The sequence below is a fragment of the Melanostigma gelatinosum genome (assembly GCF_949748355.1).
Source record: "Melanostigma gelatinosum genome assembly, chromosome: 12".
Lineage (NCBI taxonomy): Eukaryota > Metazoa > Chordata > Actinopteri > Perciformes > Zoarcidae > Melanostigma > Melanostigma gelatinosum.
In genome coordinates this window covers 12,220,310-12,242,585 of record NC_136645.1, presented here as the reverse complement: position 1 = coordinate 12,242,585, position 22,276 = coordinate 12,220,310, and the positions used below count along the sequence as shown (strand labels likewise).

General features: G+C 47.6%; 1 protein-coding gene across 2 annotated transcripts; it reads left to right on the top strand.

Annotated features, from left to right (window-relative positions):
• Positions 1-7,201: 7,201 nt before the first annotated feature.
• Positions 7,202-20,585, top strand: LOC306786224 (uncharacterized protein). Of its 2 annotated transcripts, XM_079280925.1 has the most exons (6): positions 7,202-7,347; positions 9,918-9,977; positions 10,207-10,346; positions 10,456-10,687; positions 10,822-10,897; positions 20,062-20,585. In XM_079280925.1, exons 2-6 carry the CDS (start codon positions 9,933-9,935, stop codon positions 20,361-20,363), a joined length of 795 nt encoding a protein of 264 aa, XP_079137051.1. In that variant the 5' UTR covers positions 7,202-7,347; positions 9,918-9,932; the 3' UTR covers positions 20,364-20,585. The 2 variants fall into 2 exon arrangements, 1 of the variants encoding a protein (XP_079137051.1); XR_013772473.1 differs by lacking the exons at positions 7,202-7,347; positions 20,062-20,585 and adding an exon at positions 10,997-11,188 and having other exon boundaries at positions 9,857-10,687.
• Positions 20,586-22,276: the final 1,691 nt, after the last annotated feature.

Below are 22,276 nucleotides of genomic sequence, written 5' to 3'. Positions count from 1 at the left end.
ATAGAACATGAACATAATTCATGCTGAAAGTAACGCAGTTTAAACTGACAAATGCAGGAAGGACAGCTGGCAAGAAATCACTAACTGTCATTCTGAAAATGAACCGATTTATAATATCACTGCTTCATCTATAACGCGATAGATCTGACTATAATAACACGTGTATTCACGTCAATGTTTTACTTTGATGTATTCTTATTCTTTCAGCCGAGACCCCAGCGATGTGAAACTGACTTTTGGGCAAATCAATCAAAATATATATAAATATAATTCTAAGCAGTAAGGAAGTTTCCTTCCATCACTTAAAATCACCCACACCAAACATTAAAGTAGCCGGAGACTGTAAGACACGACTCAAGAAGCCGACACACGTCAGTGAATGTGTGATGAGAGAATATTTACACATTTATTTTCTATTTACTCCCAAGTCTGTTTGGCACCACTAAGGCTACAGCTGAAAGAACAAGGCTAAAATATTGTCATACACGCCATGAAAACACATCTGCAACACATTAATTTACCATAATACACACATGTACTTATAGTCAGATCTATCGTGCTCTAAATGAAGCAGTGATGTCATAAATCTGTTAATTTACTAATTCACACAGTCTGAGATTTATTGCCAGCTGTCTTTTTTTGCATTTGTCAGTTTAAACTGTGATTATGTAATATTCATCAACGGTGCACGTACCGAGCTCTGATTGGTCAGTGTGTATTTGAAGAAAATGAATTAAATCACACGTTGCTGAGGGAGCAGAGGGGCAGAAAACGGTCTGAAGGCAATTCATTGGTGATATTTTGTCTTCAATAAATAAATGTTGGAAAACAATCACTTGAGTCGTCTCGTTCCACGACCCACAACTGTTACATATGTACCAGATGGAAGGTCACTGAAGATACGAGTAATGATATACTATTTTATTAGTTTAAGGGGATTTTGTTACCCACCAAGTTGCAGCGAAACCGGATGTTCCTCGTAGAACCTGTCTGAATGGACTTTTATCTGTTCACCTTTTCTTCTGGATGGTTCTCCTCTGACTCATCTCCCGAGTCAAAACCACACCCATTAATGCATTGCTTGGTGAAATCCAGGCAACTGCCATTACATGTGAGGAGAACTGAGTCAGCACTATCACACTGGATTAGAATTCAGGGTGCACTTAACGGAAACACAGCATCGACTGTCCTGTACAATGGTTGGGAGTACTCGACATTCTCTGGTAAAAGCTTTGGATGGGACATTTCGTTCTATTTCATCCTTACTGACCGCCAGAGGCAGTGCTTAACACTGGATGACTTATACCAAAAGAGTCACGAGGAAGCACAGTAACTACCCCTTATAGCTCCGGCAGAGAAAATTGGCCAAGAACCCTCCCCAGTGGGTGAGGGGTGGCAACGTTCACTCTGTAGTGTCTGGTGAATGTGCTCGGTGAGGCCCATGAGGCCGCAGCACATATATCCTCCACTGGCACACCTCTCAGGGCTGCCCATGACGTGGAGACACTCCTGGTAGAGTGGCCCCTCACTCCGGATGGTAGCGGACGGTCGCTCGCCTTGTATGCCTGGGCAATGGCTTCCACTATCCAGTGGGACAGGCGCTGTTTCGAAAGAGCACAGCCCTTCTTAGGCCCACCATAACAGACAAAGAGCTGCTCCGACCGCCGTATGCAAGCGGTGGCCTCCACATAAGCTCGGAGGGCCCGCACTGGGCATAGCAGCCTTGACCTCTCCTCTCCCGATGGGGGGTCAAACTCCGCCAGCTGGATAGGCTGGTTGATATGAGAGCGTGTCAGCACCTTTGGGAGAAACGCTGCATTAGGCCACAAAGTAACCCCCGATCCATCTGAGTTCCACCTCAGACACGATTCACTCACCGACAGGGCATGCAGCTCGCCTACACGTTTAGCTGAAGTGATGGCGAGGAGAAACACCGTTTTGGCTGCCAGCCATCTCGGCTCTGCCCGTGCCAGGGGTTCAAAAGGAGGCAAGCACAGGGTGTCCAATACCAAATGTAGGTCCCATGCCGGGGCCTTCGGGGCGTTTGGGGGACGCAACCGCCGAGCTCCCTTTAGGAAGAGGGACACCAGTCTGTGGCTCCCTACTGTGCCATTGTCGACCCTAGCATGGTGCCATGAAAGAGCGGCCACGTACACCCTCAGGGTAGCGGGAGACCGGCCCTTATCTAGCAGGGACTGCAGAAACTCAAGTACAACCGGTACGGGGCACTGCACCGGGTCCTTGTTCCGAACCACACACCAGTCAGAAAACAGCCCCCACCTGTTTTCGTACTGCCGCCGGGTAGACGGTGCCCTGGCATTCAGGATAGTTCTTCTGACTGGCTCTATGCAGCCAGTCAGCAGCTGGTCGGGCCCTCCAGCGGCCAGACCCATAGTTGGAGGCGGCTGGGATTGGGATGCCAAATCTGACCCTCTAGCTGCGACAGGAGATCCCTCCTGTCGGGGAGGTGCCAGGGTGTCCTGCAGCAGAGTCTGTGCAGTAGGGAGAACCAGATCCTGGCTGGCCATAAGGGGGCCACTAACAAGAGTCTGTGGCCCTCTTGAAGGACTCTGAGAAGTGTTGGCAAGATCAGAGGGACCGGTGGAAAGGCATAAAGAAGCCCCTGTGGCCACGTGTGAGCCAGGGCATCCTGACCCAGAGGACTGGTCCTCTCCATCAGGGAGAACCAATGGGGACAGTGGGTCGACCTCTCCGAGGCAAAGAGATCCACCTCTGCTCTTCCGAAGAGACCCCAAATGCTCTGCACCACCTCTGGATGGAGCCGCCACTCCCCCGGTGGAGGCTTGTGACGGGACAGAAAATCTGCGACCTGGTTCCGTTCCCCTGGTAGGTACATTGCCCGAAGGCTGGTAAGACGAGGGGCAGCCCAGGTGAGAAGGGCACGGGCTACCCGTAGCAATTCTGCAGATCTGGTGCCCCCTTGATGGTTGATGTGAAACACCGCCGAGGTGTTGTCCGACCGGACAAGCACATGCTTGCCCCTCAAGTATGGCAGAAAATGCTTGAGCGCTAGGTGCACAGCCCGTAGCTCTAGAACATTGACATGCTCTATGTGGTCTTGAGCAGACCACTGCCCCTGAGCAGTCCTGTTCTGCCACACTGCACCCCATCCTGAGAGGCAGGCATCTGTTGTGACCACCTCTCTGCGGAATGGGACCGAACCCATGGGGACACCCTTCGTCAGGTATGCCCTCTCCCTCCATGGGGATAGGGCGAGTAGGCACTGCCCCGATACTACTATTGCCCTGTATCTGTGCCACTTGGCATCCAAGTGAAAGCTGTTCAGCCATCTCTGCAGGGGTCGCAGTGACAGTAACCCTAATGGAACGACCGCCGAGGCAGCTGTCAGTCTGCCCAATAGGCGGAGAAAAAGAATGTAGGGCACCCGCCTGCCCCCTTGGAAGGGAGAGAGGCTGTGGAGGATATCGTCCACCCTTCGGGGTGACGGACAGGCACTCATAGTGACTGTATCCAGAGCCACACCAATGAAGGTGATGCTCTGAGAAGGGCTCAGGGAGCTCTTCTCCATGTTTACCCTGAGGCCCAACCGGGCCGCGTGAGAAAGAAGGCGAGCAGTGTCCTGCGCCGCCTGAAGCTGGGATGGCGCACAGATCAGCCAATCGTCCAAGTACGGCAGTATTCTCATGCCCTGTGATTGCAGGGGGGAAAGGGCAGCAGCGACACACCTTGTGAACACCCGTGGGGAGAGGGAGAGCCCGAATGGGAGCACCCTGAACTGGAAGTGACCGCCTTGAAAGGCGAAGCGAAGAAACCGCCTGTGATGAGGTACAATGGGAACATGGAAGTAGGCATCCTCCAGGTCGACAGACGTGAACCAGTCCCCCCTGGAAACCGCCCGAAGGACGTCTGCTGTGGTCAGCATGTGAAATGGCAAGACCCTCAGGAACTTGTTTAGTCCCCTCAGGTCCAGGATTGGGCGCAGTCCACCGCCTCTCTTTCTCACCAGAAAGTAAGTTGAGTAGAACCCCCCGGGCTGTGACAGGGGGTTCACCCTCTCGATTGCCCCCTTGACCAGGAGCGTGGCTAACTCCTGGTTGAGGGCTAGGGATTTTACCGGATCGGAGATACTGGTCATTGTGACCCGGCTGGAGGTTGGTGGCCGGCGTCGGAACTGAAGCTTGTACCCCCGGGTTAGGGTGGACACTACCCAGGGGTCGAAAGCATGAGCTGCCCAGTAGCTGATGTGCTGCTGGGAGAAATAACCGACAGCCGGCCGGGAGACATCATCTCCTGTACCCCCTGCCTCTTGAGGCTCGGGGGGGGGGCCTGGTAGTCCCCAAGACCGGAGGTTGTCTAGGAGGAACGTAAGTGGGGTTCTGTGGGTAGCGGTCCGGCCTGCCAGCGGTACGCTGAGGCCTGTCGCGACTACTGGGGTAAGCCGGGGGCTGAAAATGGTCCCGGGTGGATAGAGTCGGACCCCTACGTCTGCGGGGTGCGGGCATGTCCCTGCGAAGGCCAGAAAACTGCTGCCTGGTCTGGCGAGCTTCAACAGTCCGCTGAAGCGCCTGTATAGCCGCTGCCCCGAACAGCTCACCCGGTTCCACTGGGACAGTACGGAGGGTCCTCCTACATGCCTCAGACAGGGGTGACTGCGCCAGCCAAACCTGGCGGCGAGTCTGGACCAGGGTGGACATCAGCCGTCCAAGTTCCCTTGACATGAGCGCAAACGCCTGCAGTGAGGCATCACTGAGGCTGGTTGCGGAGGCGTCGGGAGTAGCCTGCTGCAGGGAAGCTGAGAGGGCCAGCATGAGGTGGGAGAGGGAGTTGCCAATACGACCCATGCGTGCTGCTGTGTCATAAGCCCTGGACAACATGTCATCCGTGACCCGACATTGGGGTCGAGGGCACCTGGCATCGGGCCTCAGGGTCTCCTCAGGGGAAACTATGAGGGACGCAATAGTCGGCTCAACAGCTGGCATACGGGTGAGGCCAAACTTTGCCGCGTCCTGCATGGCCGCCAGGGTTCGGCCCTCTGATGTAAGATGGGACAGAGCCCCGGTGTCCCTCCAGCATGCATGTAGCTCCCTCAGATATTCCTCGGAGGGAGGAACAGCAAAGGTGGTAGGGGTGAGAACACGCCTGAAGAAGGCACTCGCAGGCTGGGGTTCCGGCTGCCGCGTATCTAAATGCAGGCGTGCCAGTGCCATGCGAATGACCGCCCCCATGGAGCCATCGACTGCACTTTCCGAAGAGCCCTGAGCTGAGGAACGGGAGGCAGGTCCAGAAGCATGGGAGGGCTGCTCGTCACTGTACTCAGTAAAGAGCGTGGCTGACGCCGCCAGTGACATCACGTCCTCCTCTGAGCAACGCTCAGCCGCGGGTGGCTCTGGCGCTTCAGCCCCCCCTACACTGGGTTGGAGGGCCAGTAGAAGCGACTTCATCTGAGCTAGCTCGGAGGTCAGCAGATCTACTCTAGAAGACAGCCCGCTGGGTTTAGCCTTCTTGGAGGGAGCCCCTGCAGTTTCCGTGGCCCTGCGCTTGGAACGGGTAGGTAGGGCTGGAGTCGACTGACCCGACAGGGGGAGGTCGACCACACCAGCCAGGTGTTCCGCCTCGGCGAGCCTAGCAGTCCTTACTGCCTGAGGCATGATGCCACAGTTCATGCATGGGTTCTCAGAGAGGCCCTCCCTCAGATGCTCGAGGCCAAGGCAAGCGGGGCAGAGGTCATGGCCATCATCAGGCTGCAGGGGAGCCATACAGGTCCTACAGCCGGGAAAGTCAAACATGGCCGACTCTCTAGCCCAGTCTGAGCGGAACTGAATGTTCGAGAGCGGCCGGGGACAGTCAGTGAGAGGAGAGCGAAAACACTCTTCACTCAGATAGTTGCTGCCGCTATTGGTGTCCCACCAGTTAGCATGAGCGAGAGCACTCTGCCACTGTGGAAATAGGTAAATAACACAGTCCCGCTAGTGAGAGGGGAGCGAGGACACTCTCTTCACTAGGATAGTTGTTGCAGATAATAGTAGCTGGAACTCCTGGTGTGCTACCAGTTAGCCTGAGCGAGGACACTCCGCTAACTGTGCTATCCGCTAACTGATATGGCCGTCAATGTTTACCGTGAAGGGCGCCCGACAGCGTACTCAACGCTCACGTTAGCCCGCCCCTCGATTAGCTAGAGCGGAACGCTCTGCAACCCGAGGAACAGCAACGAACAATGGTTTCAACAATGTTAGTCGATCTCACCGATTGCTGCGATGGTCCGTACGGCGCCGACGCCGTTCCCTCCCAAGAGGGACCGCTTGTCGCAGCCTTTGGAGGGCGAAGATCCGCAACCCCGACCTGTGGTCACAAGGCTACCGCGACAAACTTTAACATATCTTGTTCGTAGACAAAATATATATTTCTTCGACTACCATGGTAGTCAACCTGCGTAGCGAGAAGAAAAAAAAGGACTGAACTCAGGATGACACCGGAACTTATAGACGACGGGAGTCACCTGAGGTCACGAGTGACTTTGTTGATATAAATATTCGACCTGCGCATGCGCGAGACGGAATACATCCAGTGTTAAGCACTGCCTCTGGCGGTCAGTAAGGATGAAATAGAACATGTGCTGATAGAGTGGAGGAAGTTCAGGGTGGAAAGAGAAAGACTGAAGAACAGAGTGGTAGATACAGGAAGGGAGTGGAGCATCAAAGGACTGTTAGAGACAGGGGACAAACAAGTTCAGCTTAAAAGGGCTTTATTTAATATTTTGAATGGAACGGGTTAAAAGGCCAGAATATGACTGCAATATGAAGTTTATTTCTAATTGTTTCATTATATTTATAAATGACATTATTATTGTGTTTAAATGATAACTGTCATGAAGTCATGATGTTACACACTCCGGTCCAGTAGGTGGCGCCTTAAACATTGGTTTGTAGTCCGCCATTAAAGTGAAAGAAGAAGAATGAGAAGAAGACGAAGAAGAAGGAGGAGAGGAAGAAGAAGAGGACGAGGACTAATCTCGTGGTAGCCTATAAAGCTATTGAAGTTAGCTTAGCATGCTACCTGGAAACAGACGGACGGGGACGGAAATGACCAACACAGCGCTAGTCAGAGTTTAATGAGAGTAAACGGTGTTTTTAACGGAGTTCGTCTGGAGGACAACTTTCTGTGGTTTAGTGAAAATGTCTAAAGTAGAAATGTTGAGATCTTTAATCAACCAGCGACTAACTGCGGCTGATGAAGAGATATTTGGTCTGTTTGAAAGAACGATAGCAGAGTACGAGGAGGAACTCTCTCGTTCAAAAGAGGCGAATAAGCGACAACGGGAACTTCTGGACGCTGTTCTCAACCCGGAAATCCGGATACAAAGAGCACGTAGGTTCACTTTATTTAACACTGTTCATGCTCCGGCTGATAACTTGTAATGTAGTTTGGAGTGAGACTCTGTTGCAATTCGTCGTTTTCTTCTTCTCCTGATTGAATACCTGCAAACGTGTCGCTTTTCGGCGAAATAAGCAGTTTTGACTCAAAATATATCATCCACATGAGTGTAACGTTAGATCCGTAGTTTTTATTTGTTTGGGGGGGGGGGGGTCAACTGGCCAGCCAGCGTTTCTCAGATTTGAGTGAGACAAGGAGAACATGTGATGTCGTGATCTTCGCAATAAAACATATTTGATGCGACACGTGTCGAGTCCTGGCCAATCAGCGTTAAGATGTCTACACCGTCTTCATTTCCCTCCGTTAAAGTTTAAGTTCCGTTACCGTTCAGACTTGTTGGGTTAAGTTAACGTCCACTGCATGCGGAACTTTGTCAACGGCTAACGCTCATCATTATCAAGATTTAGGAGGAAAAAGCGTAACGTGATGAAACATGAATCACCCTCCGTGTTCCGGTTCAGTCCACGCGGTCACTCGTTAACGTTAAACCGGAACAACGGCGGTTCTGGTTTTTTTTGTTTAACTCAAAGTAGAATGAGGCGATTTCGTGGTGATAATAACTTGAAACATGAGGCCCAGATACTGATGAGATGAAGAGGATGTTGTGTGTGTAGCGCAGCTTGACGCAGGGCTGAGATGTGAGTGGAGCTGGGCCTGGATAAAGGTGGAGGTCTAAACAGACGTGAAGAGAGAGCAGTACAGCTTCCCGCTGTCAGTGTTTTAAATGCATTGATAAGGCAGGGTATGCTAACTGCAGCCTCTGCTCCAATGAGACGAAGTACAGCAACAAGGGCTCACGTGCCCTCTCATCACACTGTTCACTGTAATGACCACAGCCAGTGTACTTCCGGTCCCAACTGTCCCACGTGCAGTTGCTCCCAAAGGCCCTGAAGTAATGAGAGAGAGCGTTAAGGAGCCTGAACCTTCATGATTTCAATCATCGAACCGGATTGAATGCATATTAATTGTAAATAGAAGATAGGCCACAATTCTAACGGCTTTACAGTAACAGTGGAAGTTAATATTAAGCCATACAGTAACAGGGTTAAATGAAAACGAATCACTTCATTTTGTATAGGCGATGGTTCTCGCTACTGTAGAAATATGCTTGCTGTATTTACAGGCATTAAATGTATACATATTGTGAGGAATTTAAGTTTTAAAGCGCTCCTAGCGATGGATATAATGTGTTACAATATGTTTACTTTTAGAAGGTTTAAACTAAAGGGAGAGTTACTGAATTTGTTGAGCACTGTGAGAGAAACCAGAGAATTTATGACACCGCCATGAAGTCAGAGAGAGGGGGATGTTGCTGAAGAGTTTCTGAGCACAGCCTTCAAGAAGGGGGGTGAATTGGTGAAGGAAGTGGCCGACTGAAGTCCGACGGGTTCAGCCAATCACTGAGCTGATCGATGGGCTAAGGAATGTGTAATATGAGACATTTCAGAGACTTTGGAGGGACAAAGAAACTGAATCCCCGGAGATAACCAGACCTCATCTGGACCATGAGGCGGACACACCAGTCTGTCGTGTGGTGTGGATGGGGCCTCTATTTCATGAAATATTACTGCTGATCGTGTAATTCAGTTTGTAACTGCATTTTCTTTTGTTAGTATATTAAATTCCTTTTGATTTAAACTTCAACCAGCTGATTCGGCCCTGCTTAATGATGGAAGAAAGAGAGCAGGGCGGGGGGGAGCTGCCTCTTCTCCTCTGCATGCTTCTTCTCCTCTGGAACAAGGAGGGGGGCTTTTTCCTTCACCTTTTGTTTGAGACATTTTGAACATAACAGTATTATGTGTGTGTGTTATGGAGCTAAATCCAGGTCAAAAGTTTCGTTCACTTGAAAAAAAAATGTGAACCTGAAAGTCCAAAAATACAGCAATGTATTCAAAATAAAAATAAGTGAATGAAAAGTTTTTTTGGGTTGAATATAATTTTGATTCAGTTCTGGAATTTTTTCGAATACATTTTTTTTTTTTCAGTTTTCACATTCATATATATTTTGATATTTGAGTTCTTATATTTTTCAGTTTCAGATTTTATATTTTCAGATTCAAATCTTTTTTTTTTGTGTTTCAAATCTTTTTTTCACGTTCAGGTTTTTTTTTTTCAGTTCAGGTTTTTTTTTTCAGTTCAGGTCGTTTTTTTCAGTTCAGACTTTTGACCCAGATCTAACGTGGGGGGCGTGGTATCAACTGAGAGGGGCGTGTCATCATGAGTGACAGCATAACAACGAGGGCTGAGGAGTTCCTCAACCACGTTGCCTTCAGGTAACGTGGGCACCGCGAGAATTATGATTCAACACTTTCTATTCACCATATTCACGTGATTGAAAGTTTTAAAAAATGACGCTAGTGCCAAAATTCTGTTTAGCAAGCTGTTTTAGCCTCTACTTGGGACGAATCACAGTAAAAGAGCAATAAACTATGCCATATTGGGCCGTTCAACTACCACACTTAATATCTGACGTTTCGCACTTCCACACACCACTGTGAACGCAGCGTAGTGTCCTTGTGATGGCGTCCGCTCCACCTGGACCGCCTGCTGGCGCCAGCGCGCAGGTAAGAAATCGAATTCATTTTTTTATAGATACTAGAAATTATCCTAAATATTATAATGATGATTGTAAGATAGCGTCATACATAAAGGGAGAAGATTTATTTAAGTGGGGATTTCGCCAAAGCTAGAAATTAAGCAAATAGCTTAATGCTGTTAGCTTGTGTTTGTGAATTGTTCCCTCCATACACTGACCAGCTCAAGTCCTTCAATGTGTGTTGTCTTTCGTAACAGAATGTCGACTATAATTCGACAGTGGCTGCAGCTGCACAGAGCCTTATAAATGTGCTCGCACAGAACCTCTCTCAGGGACAGCAAGAGCAAGGAAGAACGCAGCAAGAGCCATCATCTTCTGTAGAACAGGACATGGCCAGGTTTTAGTTTTTATGGAATTTCATTTTTCATGTTAATTTAATGGTAGTTTGACAAGTTCATATGTATATTCATCATATTTTAATCAAATTGTTTTTTTTAATCATGTAGATCTTTCCCTGGGTTTTTCACAAGAAAAGGTAACCGTGGAAAGCGAATGATGCAGAGTCTAAAGACCTGTGGCACAGCATCCACAAAGACCTGGAGGCCTTTTAGTTTCTATGCATACCTGTTGAACATTAATGCAGAGACAACCCCAACCTCCTCTGAAGAGTTTGACCTTGCCCAGGCAGGACTTGGAAAAAGACATCTCAACATGTACAGGGATATGGGCCATGAAGAGGTATTTCATAAAGAAAACGTACTAGTTACAAATTGCACAATTGTTTATATTTGAAACATGCAACTTCATCCTCGTGTTTGGCTTTTCTTCAAGCATGTAGACATCACTTAGTCCCTATGTTATTGTTCTTTTAGTTCTTCAGACTACTACAAGATGAGTATCCTAAGATGCAGGGGCTGACAGGAGGATGGCTACTCTACAAGGCTGCAGGTAGAGAAAACTTGTTATATAAATTCCATTGTAATACATTGCCATTCAAATAAGTAGCCCAAACAAACACAACTGATCTAAACAATGTTGCATTTACAGGTGGGCAGGGTAAAAGGAGACTGATAATGATTCCTCCTGATTCTCATGGCTACACTGGGACCCTAATTCGCAGTGTTACAGGGTCAGGGAGAAACACCCTGTTTATTGTGCCTCTGCAACATGAGTTTGATGTAAATCCATTACCTCCAGATGCCATTGAATTCAAGTATGCCAAAAGCACAATGCCAAACGTGCAAAGTGAGTTTCCCTTTGCAGATTTTGGCCCTCCATGTTCAAGAGTTAGTTTAGTTCATTTTAGTAATGTGTATTGATAATCTAAATCTGCAAAGTGTTGGGCTCTGACCATGTGGCTTAAACATGTGCTGTGGACAAAGAAAATCAGGCCTTAACTTTTTCAAGCAAAGGTCTCATCCTGATTTGTAGTTGATAAGAGCAAAGGGATTTCACACTACGGTGTGAATTCCCCCCCCCCCCAAATAACCATGGTAACCGCGGCAATCTCATTGGCCGAGAGCCAAGCGACCCGAGGACCCCTGTGGTTCAGCCGATGTTCTATAAAACTCTCTGCTGCCCCCACCTCAAAGCTTTCCCCCTTCGACCTCGGTTGAGTTAGGAGGCACACAACCGCTCTCTTCGCCCGGACCCCCCCCCCCCGTCCAGGCCACAGAGAATCCAGCTTTTCCAACTCTCCCTCCGGGGTAACAGGAGGCACACAAGGCTCTTCGCTCGGACACCCCCGTCCAAGCCACAGAAGAACCAGCTTTCCCCCTTCGACCTCGGTTGAGTTAGGGAGCACGCAAACGCTCTCTTCGCCCGGACCCCCCCCGTCCAGGCCACAGAGAACCAGCTTTCCCCCCACGAGGGAGCCCCTCGAACCCTCATCAAACCCTGTCAGGTCACGAGCCATTTCGCTGGACGAAACAGCCCGTGATAACGAATCTGCATCAGCATTCGTTCAGTGCTTTCTGCTTCTTTTTATTTTGTGCACAAACCGGCACAGAGGAGCCGACGAAGCCTCGCTCCTCTCGTGACCGAGGATTCCCGGCAAGACGCGCAGACACGTCGTCTCATCCGAAGTTAACTGTTCTCCCTGCAGCGAGTACAGACCGGACCTGCGTTTGCTCCAGAGCCACGCTAACGGACCGAAACAGCGCCAGCTCAACGCCGCGCGACACACAGCGCCCGCTGCAAAGCCGCGCCGACCCGCAAGCTCCCCCCCCTGTCCCCCTTCCCGACGAGGAAAACGGACAGCTTTGCCACAAACACTTCCACGTTGCAACGAAGCATCTACAAGTAAGGTTCTTGGCATTTGGGCATAGCTTAGCTTAAATTAACTTAAGTTTAATTCAGGCCATTCATGTATATGTTGATATTCCCGTGTTTTTGTGTGTTTAAGACTGTCGCGTGATATTGAGGTATTACGCAATCATTACGGAGCAGAGAAGCTCCGCTGTATTTGTGTATCAACTATGACTGTTTCTTTGGGATTACTTTCATTCATTGTCTTCCACTCCGTGTGGAAGTTCTTTTTTTCATTAACTCGACTCGGTGAGCGAGCTGAGGTGCGTGGTTTATCACGGCATAAGTTACCGGCAGTTCTCAAGACGACAGCGGTATATTCATGCGTGATAGAGCCAGCCAACTCAGGCTCACTACAACGCGCACCGCGCGCAGAAGTCTGATTCATGAGCCCCCACCTTTTTCCTCTTTCCTCCTTTCACGAAACACACACACACACAGCTCCTAGTTCTACCCCTGGGGAACCTCGTTCAAACGATCGCCTCACATCACGTGCTGCCCAGGCACACGTGAATTACGTACAGCAGCCCCATTCTGCCATTTTGTCCGGGTCCCTCGACTCCGCCATCTTTGTAGTTTTTAGCTGTAGTTCTTAAGGCCCCTCCCCTTTGGCCAGCGTCACTCGACGCCGCCATCTTTGTAGTCTTTAGCGTAGCTGTAAGACTCCTTCCTGTTCACCCACAGACCCACACACACACATACACATACACACACAGACATACACCCTCATCCACTTTATTCATTCTTTAGTTTAGGCATATAAAAGTGCATGATAACGTTTGTTGGTTGCAATATTAATTGATTTGATCATTTATTATTTTGATTCAATAAACTCTGTTATACTTTCAGGAGCAGTCGTCTGTGATTACTTGTGCATATGTATTTGATAAGACTGTATGTAGTAGCCGGTGCTCGAACTTAAAAACCTTCACTGTCACTGAATGTGTAGTCATACGCAGACTATTGACATTATGAGTGACTACTAATTATGAGACTTAGTTTTATCGTTTGGTTATTGGTCCCTGTTCGCAGGGTGGTGCCCCGTTTATATTAATAATCATTAATAATTGTTACATACATCAATAATTCTATTGATGTCAAGAATTCAGTTTCTTAAATGCTGATAACCCAAACACGCTCCTTTAGATCCCAACATAATGGTGCCCCGTGTGAGGCGACGTTATTCCAGTTTTGTTACAGTATATATGCACAGTAATCCATAATTATTTTTGAATAATTAATTTTCCAAAAAATATTTTTTTTCGAAAAATTATTTTTTTTCCTCTTTTGAATGATCTAAATTCCTGAAACTTATTTCCCAAAATAGGTAGGCTTTGATCTTCAAAATCTTGTCTTATTGTAATTAAATTTTTGATTTTAAATCCAGATTTTTAATCTTAATCTTTAATTCCCTTCTCGAAATTTTATTTCGTTTCCAGGTTTAATTATTCGTTTCATTTCTTAAACTAACAGCCAGCTGTGTAGTAGATTTGATCGTTTTATTTGTAATACCTTGCTTGTTTTCTTAAATCCCTCCAAATAAGTTACACACAGCTGTCACAGGCCCAAAGTGCTAAACCACATTAGCATTTTCGCACCTCTGGCTGCAAAGCAGTAGTGATACCTCAGAGCAGCAACAGTAGAAACGTAAGTCACAGAGCTAGACATTTCACTGTGCGCCTGCATGAACCGTAACACTAACAGTAATTAACATCTAACAGTAGAAATCCTAAGTTACAGAACTAGACATTTCACTGAGAACCGTAAACACTAACAGTTTCCGTTCTAACACTAGGGAATTAACAACTACTGGGAGTCGTGCTCATTAGAGAGAATGAGCGACGAGAAATCCCCCATTCCTGGAGCTGTAGCTCCAGAAGACACCGCATTACGAGATGCGGTGGCTGATGTCCTCGGACTCACAGCAAAGGAAAGAGAGTACTTTGCAAAATACACTGCTGTCCTATGCGACGAGCAATTAGAGCAGCTGGTGGCTTATGTAAATAACCCAGCAGGTAACAGAGAGCGCCTGATTCAGGACGTAATCGGCGAAATACTGCTCATCTACCATCAGAAAATGCAGCTGCAAGCTGCCCGAACCCGGGCACAGAGCGACGAGCAGCAACGCGAGATCTGGACACTCCGAACAGAGGTTCAGGAGTTGTCACGTGACTGTAGAGCCCTACAGTCAGAAAATAGTAGCCTGCGCAGTGACCTCAGAGAGGTCAACCTAAAACTCTCTAAAGCATCAGAGAGTGATGACAAACTGAAAGCGCTTCAAGGTGTTCCAGCAACCCCGGTAGGTACTGCTACCCCCTATCGAGCCTTTCAGCCCAGTCATTTCTTGGTCTCGGCTCCCTCATTCCCCGAGACCCGAACCACCTTGCATTTCTTGAAGGCGACATCCCCAACCAGGAGGAGAGAGGACCAACACCAGGTCCTAGTCGGCCCAGGTTGCTTCAAAACCACCTCAGGCGAACGCAATCCTCCACGCAGTTCACGCACGCGACAAGAACTGACCCCATCCCCCTCAGGGAGGGAGGATGATAGTCGTTACCACCATCGCGAGTATGGAGACTCAGACGACTCGGACGGCCCAGGCCCCATCAACCTTGGAGGCCTGCGTACTCGACAGATTGAGTCTCTGGTAAAAGACGTAGAGCGCTTTAATCCCGATAATCACAACTCGAGCATCGATGACTACCTAAGGGAGATCGATCGCTGCCTCCTCGACCTATCGCGCCCCTCATCGCGCGAAAAGCTAAAGCTAGTGTGGAAAACCACTGCGCGAAGCGTTCACGCTTTCATTGAAACGCTCCAGCCGAGCATCCGCGACTGCTATTCACCCCTTTGTCACGCCCTTAGGGAGGAGTACTCCCTGTACACCGACCCAGCTTCTGCCACCCTCGGCGCCTTTGCCATTTCCCAGGAAAGGCTAGAGTCTCCGAGAGACTACTTCAGGCGCTTGAGATCTGCGTACTTCCAAGGACGTAACGCCCCAGGTCTAGAAGAAGACCATGCCTTCAAGTCGCTATTCCTGCACAATCTCCACGACAACGTGAGATACGCTGTTACTATGCACTGCAGAACGAGTAACCTCACCATGCCAGAGATTAGGAAGTACGCGCAACTTGCATGGAAGACATGCGGACGGCCGACAAATCGGTACGAAGACACCGCCATAGTCTTAGGCATCCAACAGTCGAGCGACTCCGACCTAGCGTCGGAAGACGACGAGAGGACTTGGCCTAGCGAGCCCTGGTCACCCCCGAGGAACAAACGACCCTGGCGGTCGAAAGACCAACGGAACCAGGGGGGTGAAAGACGCCCTCAAGGGCAACACCTCAGGTAACGCTGACTCGCAGCCCACCTGACTAAGCCAAGTGACCTTTCCCCCTGCTGCCAAGTCGACATGGTAGGGGGGGGGGAAGAGAACTCAGCACACGTCCGGAAACGACCACTCCCATTTCGCACCTCGTTCTTCAACCTTCTTGGGCGACCTTGTTCGCAAAGGCAATGCCCGTTATGTATAAATCTATACATATTCTTCAGTCCTACTGGGGGGTCATAACACTCTTGCTCTACCCGACTCCGGGTCAGAAACGAGCCTCATGTGTTCCCCCACCTTTTCGCATACACCTCTAGGGTGCCACAACCTTAGAGGCCCTTCGAGCACCCTAGCTCGTAAGATCTTTCGTCAACTAAGCCTTCTTCTCCTGCTCTGTCAGCATGAGCCACCTCCAGCTTGTTCAACGAAGCCACCGCCTTCTTTCAGCCGAGTCATCGGCCGGGCCTGTCAAGTCGCCAGTGCCGTAGGTAACTGAACTTGACCTGTGCACCGGACCTGTCTCCATCTCTAATTAGGAGGGTGGGGGGAGGGAGATATCACCAGCCCGCCATGACACACTCCAGAGTGAAACTGTTCGCGACGTTTCCCTGAGTGCTGGCGGTAACGTGGGGATATCTGCCCTCGCCACTTGAACAGCGCGAGGGGGGTGGATCTCTGACAACAGAAACTTAGAGAGATGCACTTCACAGGAAGTACACTCTAATCTCGCCAGTGCCGAAACCAACCGGCAGAATGGCAGCTTACTATTGACTACTAACGTTTAACTGCATGCTCCAACTCACCCTGTAGACGTGCACTAACCGCTAACACATCCCACTTCAACCAGAACAGTTGCATGACCTGACAAACCATTGTGACTGTAAACTGATGCTCCACTCTCATAGAGAACCCTTTGCATGCTTTATAGACTCTACCAGAAGTAACCAAAGAAGACATAACCTCTGCCGTAGCAGTCAGATTTAACCCAGGACCTCATCCGAGAAGGCTCAGCTGTCAACAGCTGGAGCAGCGAGAGACCAGCCTAGCTAGTCACACTAGCCGTGCTAAGAAATCTGTAAATCTGCTACCACTACTGTTATGCAACCCTCACAGGTACCTCTGGCCTATAGTCTTGGCAACGCAACTCCAATATCGATAGATTCTAAAACTTAGACACAGGACTCGCTCTAAATCTACCGATTAGAGAGAGGTAGACGCACATATCATGTACTAATAGATCCAGAAGCGACAGACTAACTGGATTCCCTCCTATTCATAACACCACGTAGCCAACCTACGACTGCTCCGCCGACGGACTCCAGTCCTGTCTAGGAGTTGAACCAGTAACCACTGTTTGCCCCTCACCTGCTTCTTGTCTTTCTATTCTTTCCTTCTCTCTCTTTTGTGTTTTGTTTTATTTGGGTTGTTACTTTCTTTGACACTGTGCCACAATGCTAGATTATCACAACATCATAGTAGCGATTGAATTATTTGGGAATAATGTTTTGCTCACCTATGATTTGAATTGTGTATGATAGTAGATGTAGGTAGAAGTAGTTAAAGTCATCTGCCCAGATGCCACCTTAGTCACCTGCCCAGATGCCAATGAACTCTGAACTTGAACACCATGAACTTGACCACTATGAACCTTGAACTCTATGAACAATGAACACTGCCTGTTTTAACCACTGCTTTTGGTCTCAGGAACACTTGGACTGTCTCACCTCTTCAGGTTTCCCCACCACATGGATGCACAGGCCAGCCCTTGGTTTGCTCTAAAGACCGAAGCCAACACCTCGCTCTTCAGAACAAAGGGGGGATGTTGGGCTCTGACCATGTGGCTTAAACATGTGCTGTGGACAAAGAAAATCAGGCCTTAACTTTTTCAAGCAAAGGTCTCATCCTGATTTGTAGTTGATAAGAGCAAAGGGATTTCACACTACGGTGTGAATTCCCCCCCCCCCCAAATAACCATGGTAACCGCGGCAATCTCATTGGCCGAGAGCCAAGCGACCCGAGGACCCCTGTGGTTCAGCCGATGTTCTATAAAACTCTCTGCTGCCCCCACCTCAAAGCTTTCCCCCTTCGACCTCGGTTGAGTTAGGAGGCACACAACCGCTCTCTTCGCCCGGACCCCCCCCCCCCGTCCAGGCCACAGAGAATCCAGCTTTTCCAACTCTCCCTCCGGGGTAACAGGAGGCACACAAGGCTCTTCGCTCGGACACCCCCGTCCAAGCCACAGAAGAACCAGCTTTCCCCCTTCGACCTCGGTTGAGTTAGGGAGCACGCAAACGCTCTCTTCGCCCGGACCCCCCCCGTCCAGGCCACAGAGAACCAGCTTTCCCCCCACGAGGGAGCCCCTCGAACCCTCATCAAACCCTGTCAGGTCACGAGCCATTTCGCTGGACGAAACAGCCCGTGATAACGAATCTGCATCAGCATTCGTTCAGTGCTTTCTGCTTCTTTTTATTTTGTGCACAAACCGGCACAGAGGAGCCGACGAAGCCTCGCTCCTCTCGTGACCGAGGATTCCCGGCAAGACGCGCAGACACGTCGTCTCATCCGAAGTTAACTGTTCTCCCTGCAGCGAGTACAGACCGGACCTGCGTTTGCTCCAGAGCCACGCTAACGGACCGAAACAGCGCCAGCTCAACGCCGCGCGACACACAGCGCCCGCTGCAAAGCCGCGCCGACCCGCAAGCTCCCCCCCCTGTCCCCCTTCCCGACGAGGAAAACGGACAGCTTTGCCACAAACACTTCCACGTTGCAACGAAGCATCTACAAGTAAGGTTCTTGGCATTTGGGCATAGCTTAGCTTAAATTAACTTAAGTTTAATTCAGGCCATTCATGTATATGTTGATATTCCCGTGTTTTTGTGTGTTTAAGACTGTCGCGTGATATTGAGGTATTACGCAATCATTACGGAGCAGAGAAGCTCCGCTGTATTTGTGTATCAACTATGACTGTTTCTTTGGGATTACTTTCATTCATTGTCTTCCACTCCGTGTGGAAGTTCTTTTTTTCATTAACTCGACTCGGTGAGCGAGCTGAGGTGCGTGGTTTATCACGGCATAAGTTACCGGCAGTTCTCAAGACGACAGCGGTATATTCATGCGTGATAGAGCCAGCCAACTCAGGCTCACTACAACGCGCACCGCGCGCAGAAGTCTGATTCATGAGCCCCCACCTTTTTCCTCTTTCCTCCTTTCACGAAACACACACACACACAGCTCCTAGTTCTACCCCTGGGGAACCTCGTTCAAACGATCGCCTCACATCACGTGCTGCCCAGGCACACGTGAATTACGTACAGCAGCCCCATTCTGCCATTTTGTCCGGGTCCCTCGACTCCGCCATCTTTGTAGTTTTTAGCTGTAGTTCTTAAGGCCCCTCCCCTTTGGCCAGCGTCACTCGACGCCGCCATCTTTGTAGTCTTTAGCGTAGCTGTAAGACTCCTTCCTGTTCACCCACAGACCCACACACACACATACACATACACACACAGACATACACCCTCATCCACTTTATTCATTCTTTAGTTTAGGCATATAAAAGTGCATGATAACGTTTGTTGGTTGCAATATTAATTGATTTGATCATTTATTATTTTGATTCAATAAACTCTGTTATACTTTCAGGAGCAGTCGTCTGTGATTACTTGTGCATATGTATTTGATAAGACTGTATGTAGTAGCCGGTGCTCGAACTTAAAAACCTTCACTGTCACTGAATGTGTAGTCATACGCAGACTATTGACATTATGAGTGACTACTAATTATGAGACTTAGTTTTATCGTTTGGTTATTGGTCCCTGTTCGCAGGGTGGTGCCCCGTTTATATTAATAATCATTAATAATTGTTACATACATCAATAATTCTATTGATGTCAAGAATTCAGTTTCTTAAATGCTGATAACCCAAACACGCTCCTTTAGATCCCAACAAAAGTAACCAGTAACTAAAGCTCTCAATGAATGTTGTGGAGTAAAACGTACAAGATTTCCCTCTGAAATAGTTGAGTAGAAGTATAAAGTAGCATGGAATGCAAATACTGAAGTAAAGTACAAGTACTTTTAAATAGTACTTAAGTGAAGTTAGTAAATGAAATTAGTTACACTCCACAACTGCATAGACATTATACATACAAATGAGAATTGTTTTTCCTAAACCTCTAGTTCTTAATGAGAACTTTTACAAAGGCCAATCTATATCTCCATTCTATGTAAAAAGACTTAATGTTAACACAGAATGCCATTTATAACCATTGTGGTAGGCCGAAATAGTCGAATATCTCTAAACCTCAGGAAATCACACACATTTGATTACATTTGTTTTGGATCAGCTGTTCTTCTGTGACCGAGAGTACCTCTGTTTATTTCACTTCTTTAAATCTAAAGACCTGCATTGCAGTAAAAAAGGAAAACTACATTTTAAACTGTCGCATAACTTTATTTTTTTCTTCTCTTTGCTTCATAGCTGAAGATCATGAAGAGGACGAAGACGGCCCACGGTCCATCACACCTGCAAGGTTTCTGCAGTGGATCACGGGCCAAGGTTACATCCCACTTCTCCCATCCGAGAAGAAGGATTTTGCTGTGATGCTCAGATTTAACCACGACTGCAGTGCAGACTTTGGGCATCACAGCATCTGTTACCCTGTCGTCTCAGCATGTACAAAGACAATTGCACTACCCGTACGACATATGAGGTCATATGTCGAGTTCAAAAAGGTTATGATGGAGGCTTTTCATCTCGGGCAGGAATTTCACAATGTGTAGACAATTGTCTCTCTCTACCCTCCATTTTTTTTTTTTTTGCCTCCGTTCATGTTTAGCAAAAACTGCTGTTTTAATACTCTCATGTTCTGAGAAAAGAAAAGTATTTAATTGTAATATTTAAAAATACTTGTTTTGAAAAATGAGTTCCGTACACACAAAAATTGTGTTGACTGTTTATAAAAGAGAACAAAATGTTAAGGTTTGGAATTAAAAAAAGATTTTATACGATTTATTCTTCTTTTTCTTTTTACATGTGGCTTCACTGTTGCCAGTCACAACAAATACAAATTTAAAACACATTCATTGTATACTTGTTGGTGTTAAAGGGGTAAAACCCTTGAAACACAACGTTTGCATTTATGATACATGAGTTAGTACACAGTTCAATACAGCTAAATAAATGTCTCGGCGTAGGACTCAGATGGTCTAGCAACATCAATAGCGGCCCTAAGGCGTGCCATATCCTCCTCACATAGGGGACATGCAATGGGTGGAAGAATCACTCCAGAACTGGTCACATTTTGCTCACTGGCACTGTTGAAATCAAGATCTGCATCCTCGATTTCCTTCATCAAGAAAAAAAAGGCAGATTTATTAATTAAACATTTGTCACATAGAAATCTGAGGACATAAAGTAAAACTATAAAGGTAAGCAGATTTTAAATAGATCAACATGTGAACATAACTGATACTATGCTGATGCAAGTATCAACATAGTATCATTTAATTAGTTTTAATGTGAACAAAGAGATACAAGCCCTGATCAGCATTTGAACACATTTTTGTTCTGTTATCTCTTTCATTAATTTGACGTTGGTGATTGAAAAAAACTTTGACACATCTGTTATTAAGCAATATTCAATTTTCTTACCCCAAATTATAATTGGTAGTGTAATCTAAAGTAAACTAAATTCAGTTGTACCTAGATGTTTTTTCATGGTATAAGTTTTGAGGGCTTCCTTTACAGTGTTGAAAAGCTGTTTTATGCACAATGCTTGTGTCTAAAATAAATTCAAGGAAATGGTGTGAGCTTTGCTATTCTATGAAGTAGAAACACTGGTCAAAACTATAGATGTATAATACTATGTTTGCTTAAAAATAACTTAGATTTGCTACCTCTGCCAGGTCTGGAGCATTAACAGGATTCTGGAGGAGTCCGATTGTCCACAGTTGTTGTGGGGACAGATTTTGCTCTGTCCTTAAAGGATGATTATTCCAACCCATCCTGAAGACATCAAGATCCCTCTGCAGACGTGGAAGAAATACATGCAAACAAACAGCATGCAAGTTATTACTTAAAACGTATGCAAAGTGAGCCAACTTGGAAGGCGTCTATCATAGCCTAAATTACGTATCAGAATACAACAACAAAGAGGACTGCAAAGGTTATGCTGTGTAAACTAAAGGTCCGTCCACACCAAGAACTATATAACTATAGAGATAACCACAGTGATAACGATGTGAGGATCCACACTGATGAACGACGAAGTTCTGTAAACAGTGACGCCAAGCAACATTTATAAGGCTCTGTGCAGCTGCAGCCACTGTCGAATTATAGTCGACATTCTGTTACGAAAGACAACACACATTGAAGGACTTGAGCTGGTCAGTGTATGGAGGGAACAATTCACAAACACAAGCTAACAGCATTAAGCTATTTGCTTAATTTCTAGCTTTGGCGAAATCCCCACTTAAATAAATCTTCTCCCTTTATGTATGACGCTATCTTACAATCATCATTATAATATTTAGGATAATTTCTAGTATCTATAAAAAAATGAATTCGATTTCTTACCTGCGCGCTGGCGCCAGCAGGCGGTCCAGGTGGAGCGGACGCCATCACAAGGACACTACGCTGCGTTCACAGTGGTGTGTGGAAGTGCGAAACGTCAGATATTAAGTGTGGTAGTTGA

Excerpts from the sequence above, each read along its gene's own strand:
- LOC306786224 (XM_079280925.1), top strand. The coding sequence starts at position 9,933 with ATGGCGTCCGCTCCACCTGGACCGCCTGCTGGCGCCAGCGCGCAG. Across the intron at positions 9,978-10,206 it reads CTGCTGGCGCCAGCGCGCAG|AATGTCGACTATAATTCGAC; the intron begins GTAAGAAATCGA and ends CTTTCGTAACAG. Across the intron at positions 10,347-10,455 it reads GTAGAACAGGACATGGCCAG|ATCTTTCCCTGGGTTTTTCA; the intron begins GTTTTAGTTTTT and ends TTAATCATGTAG.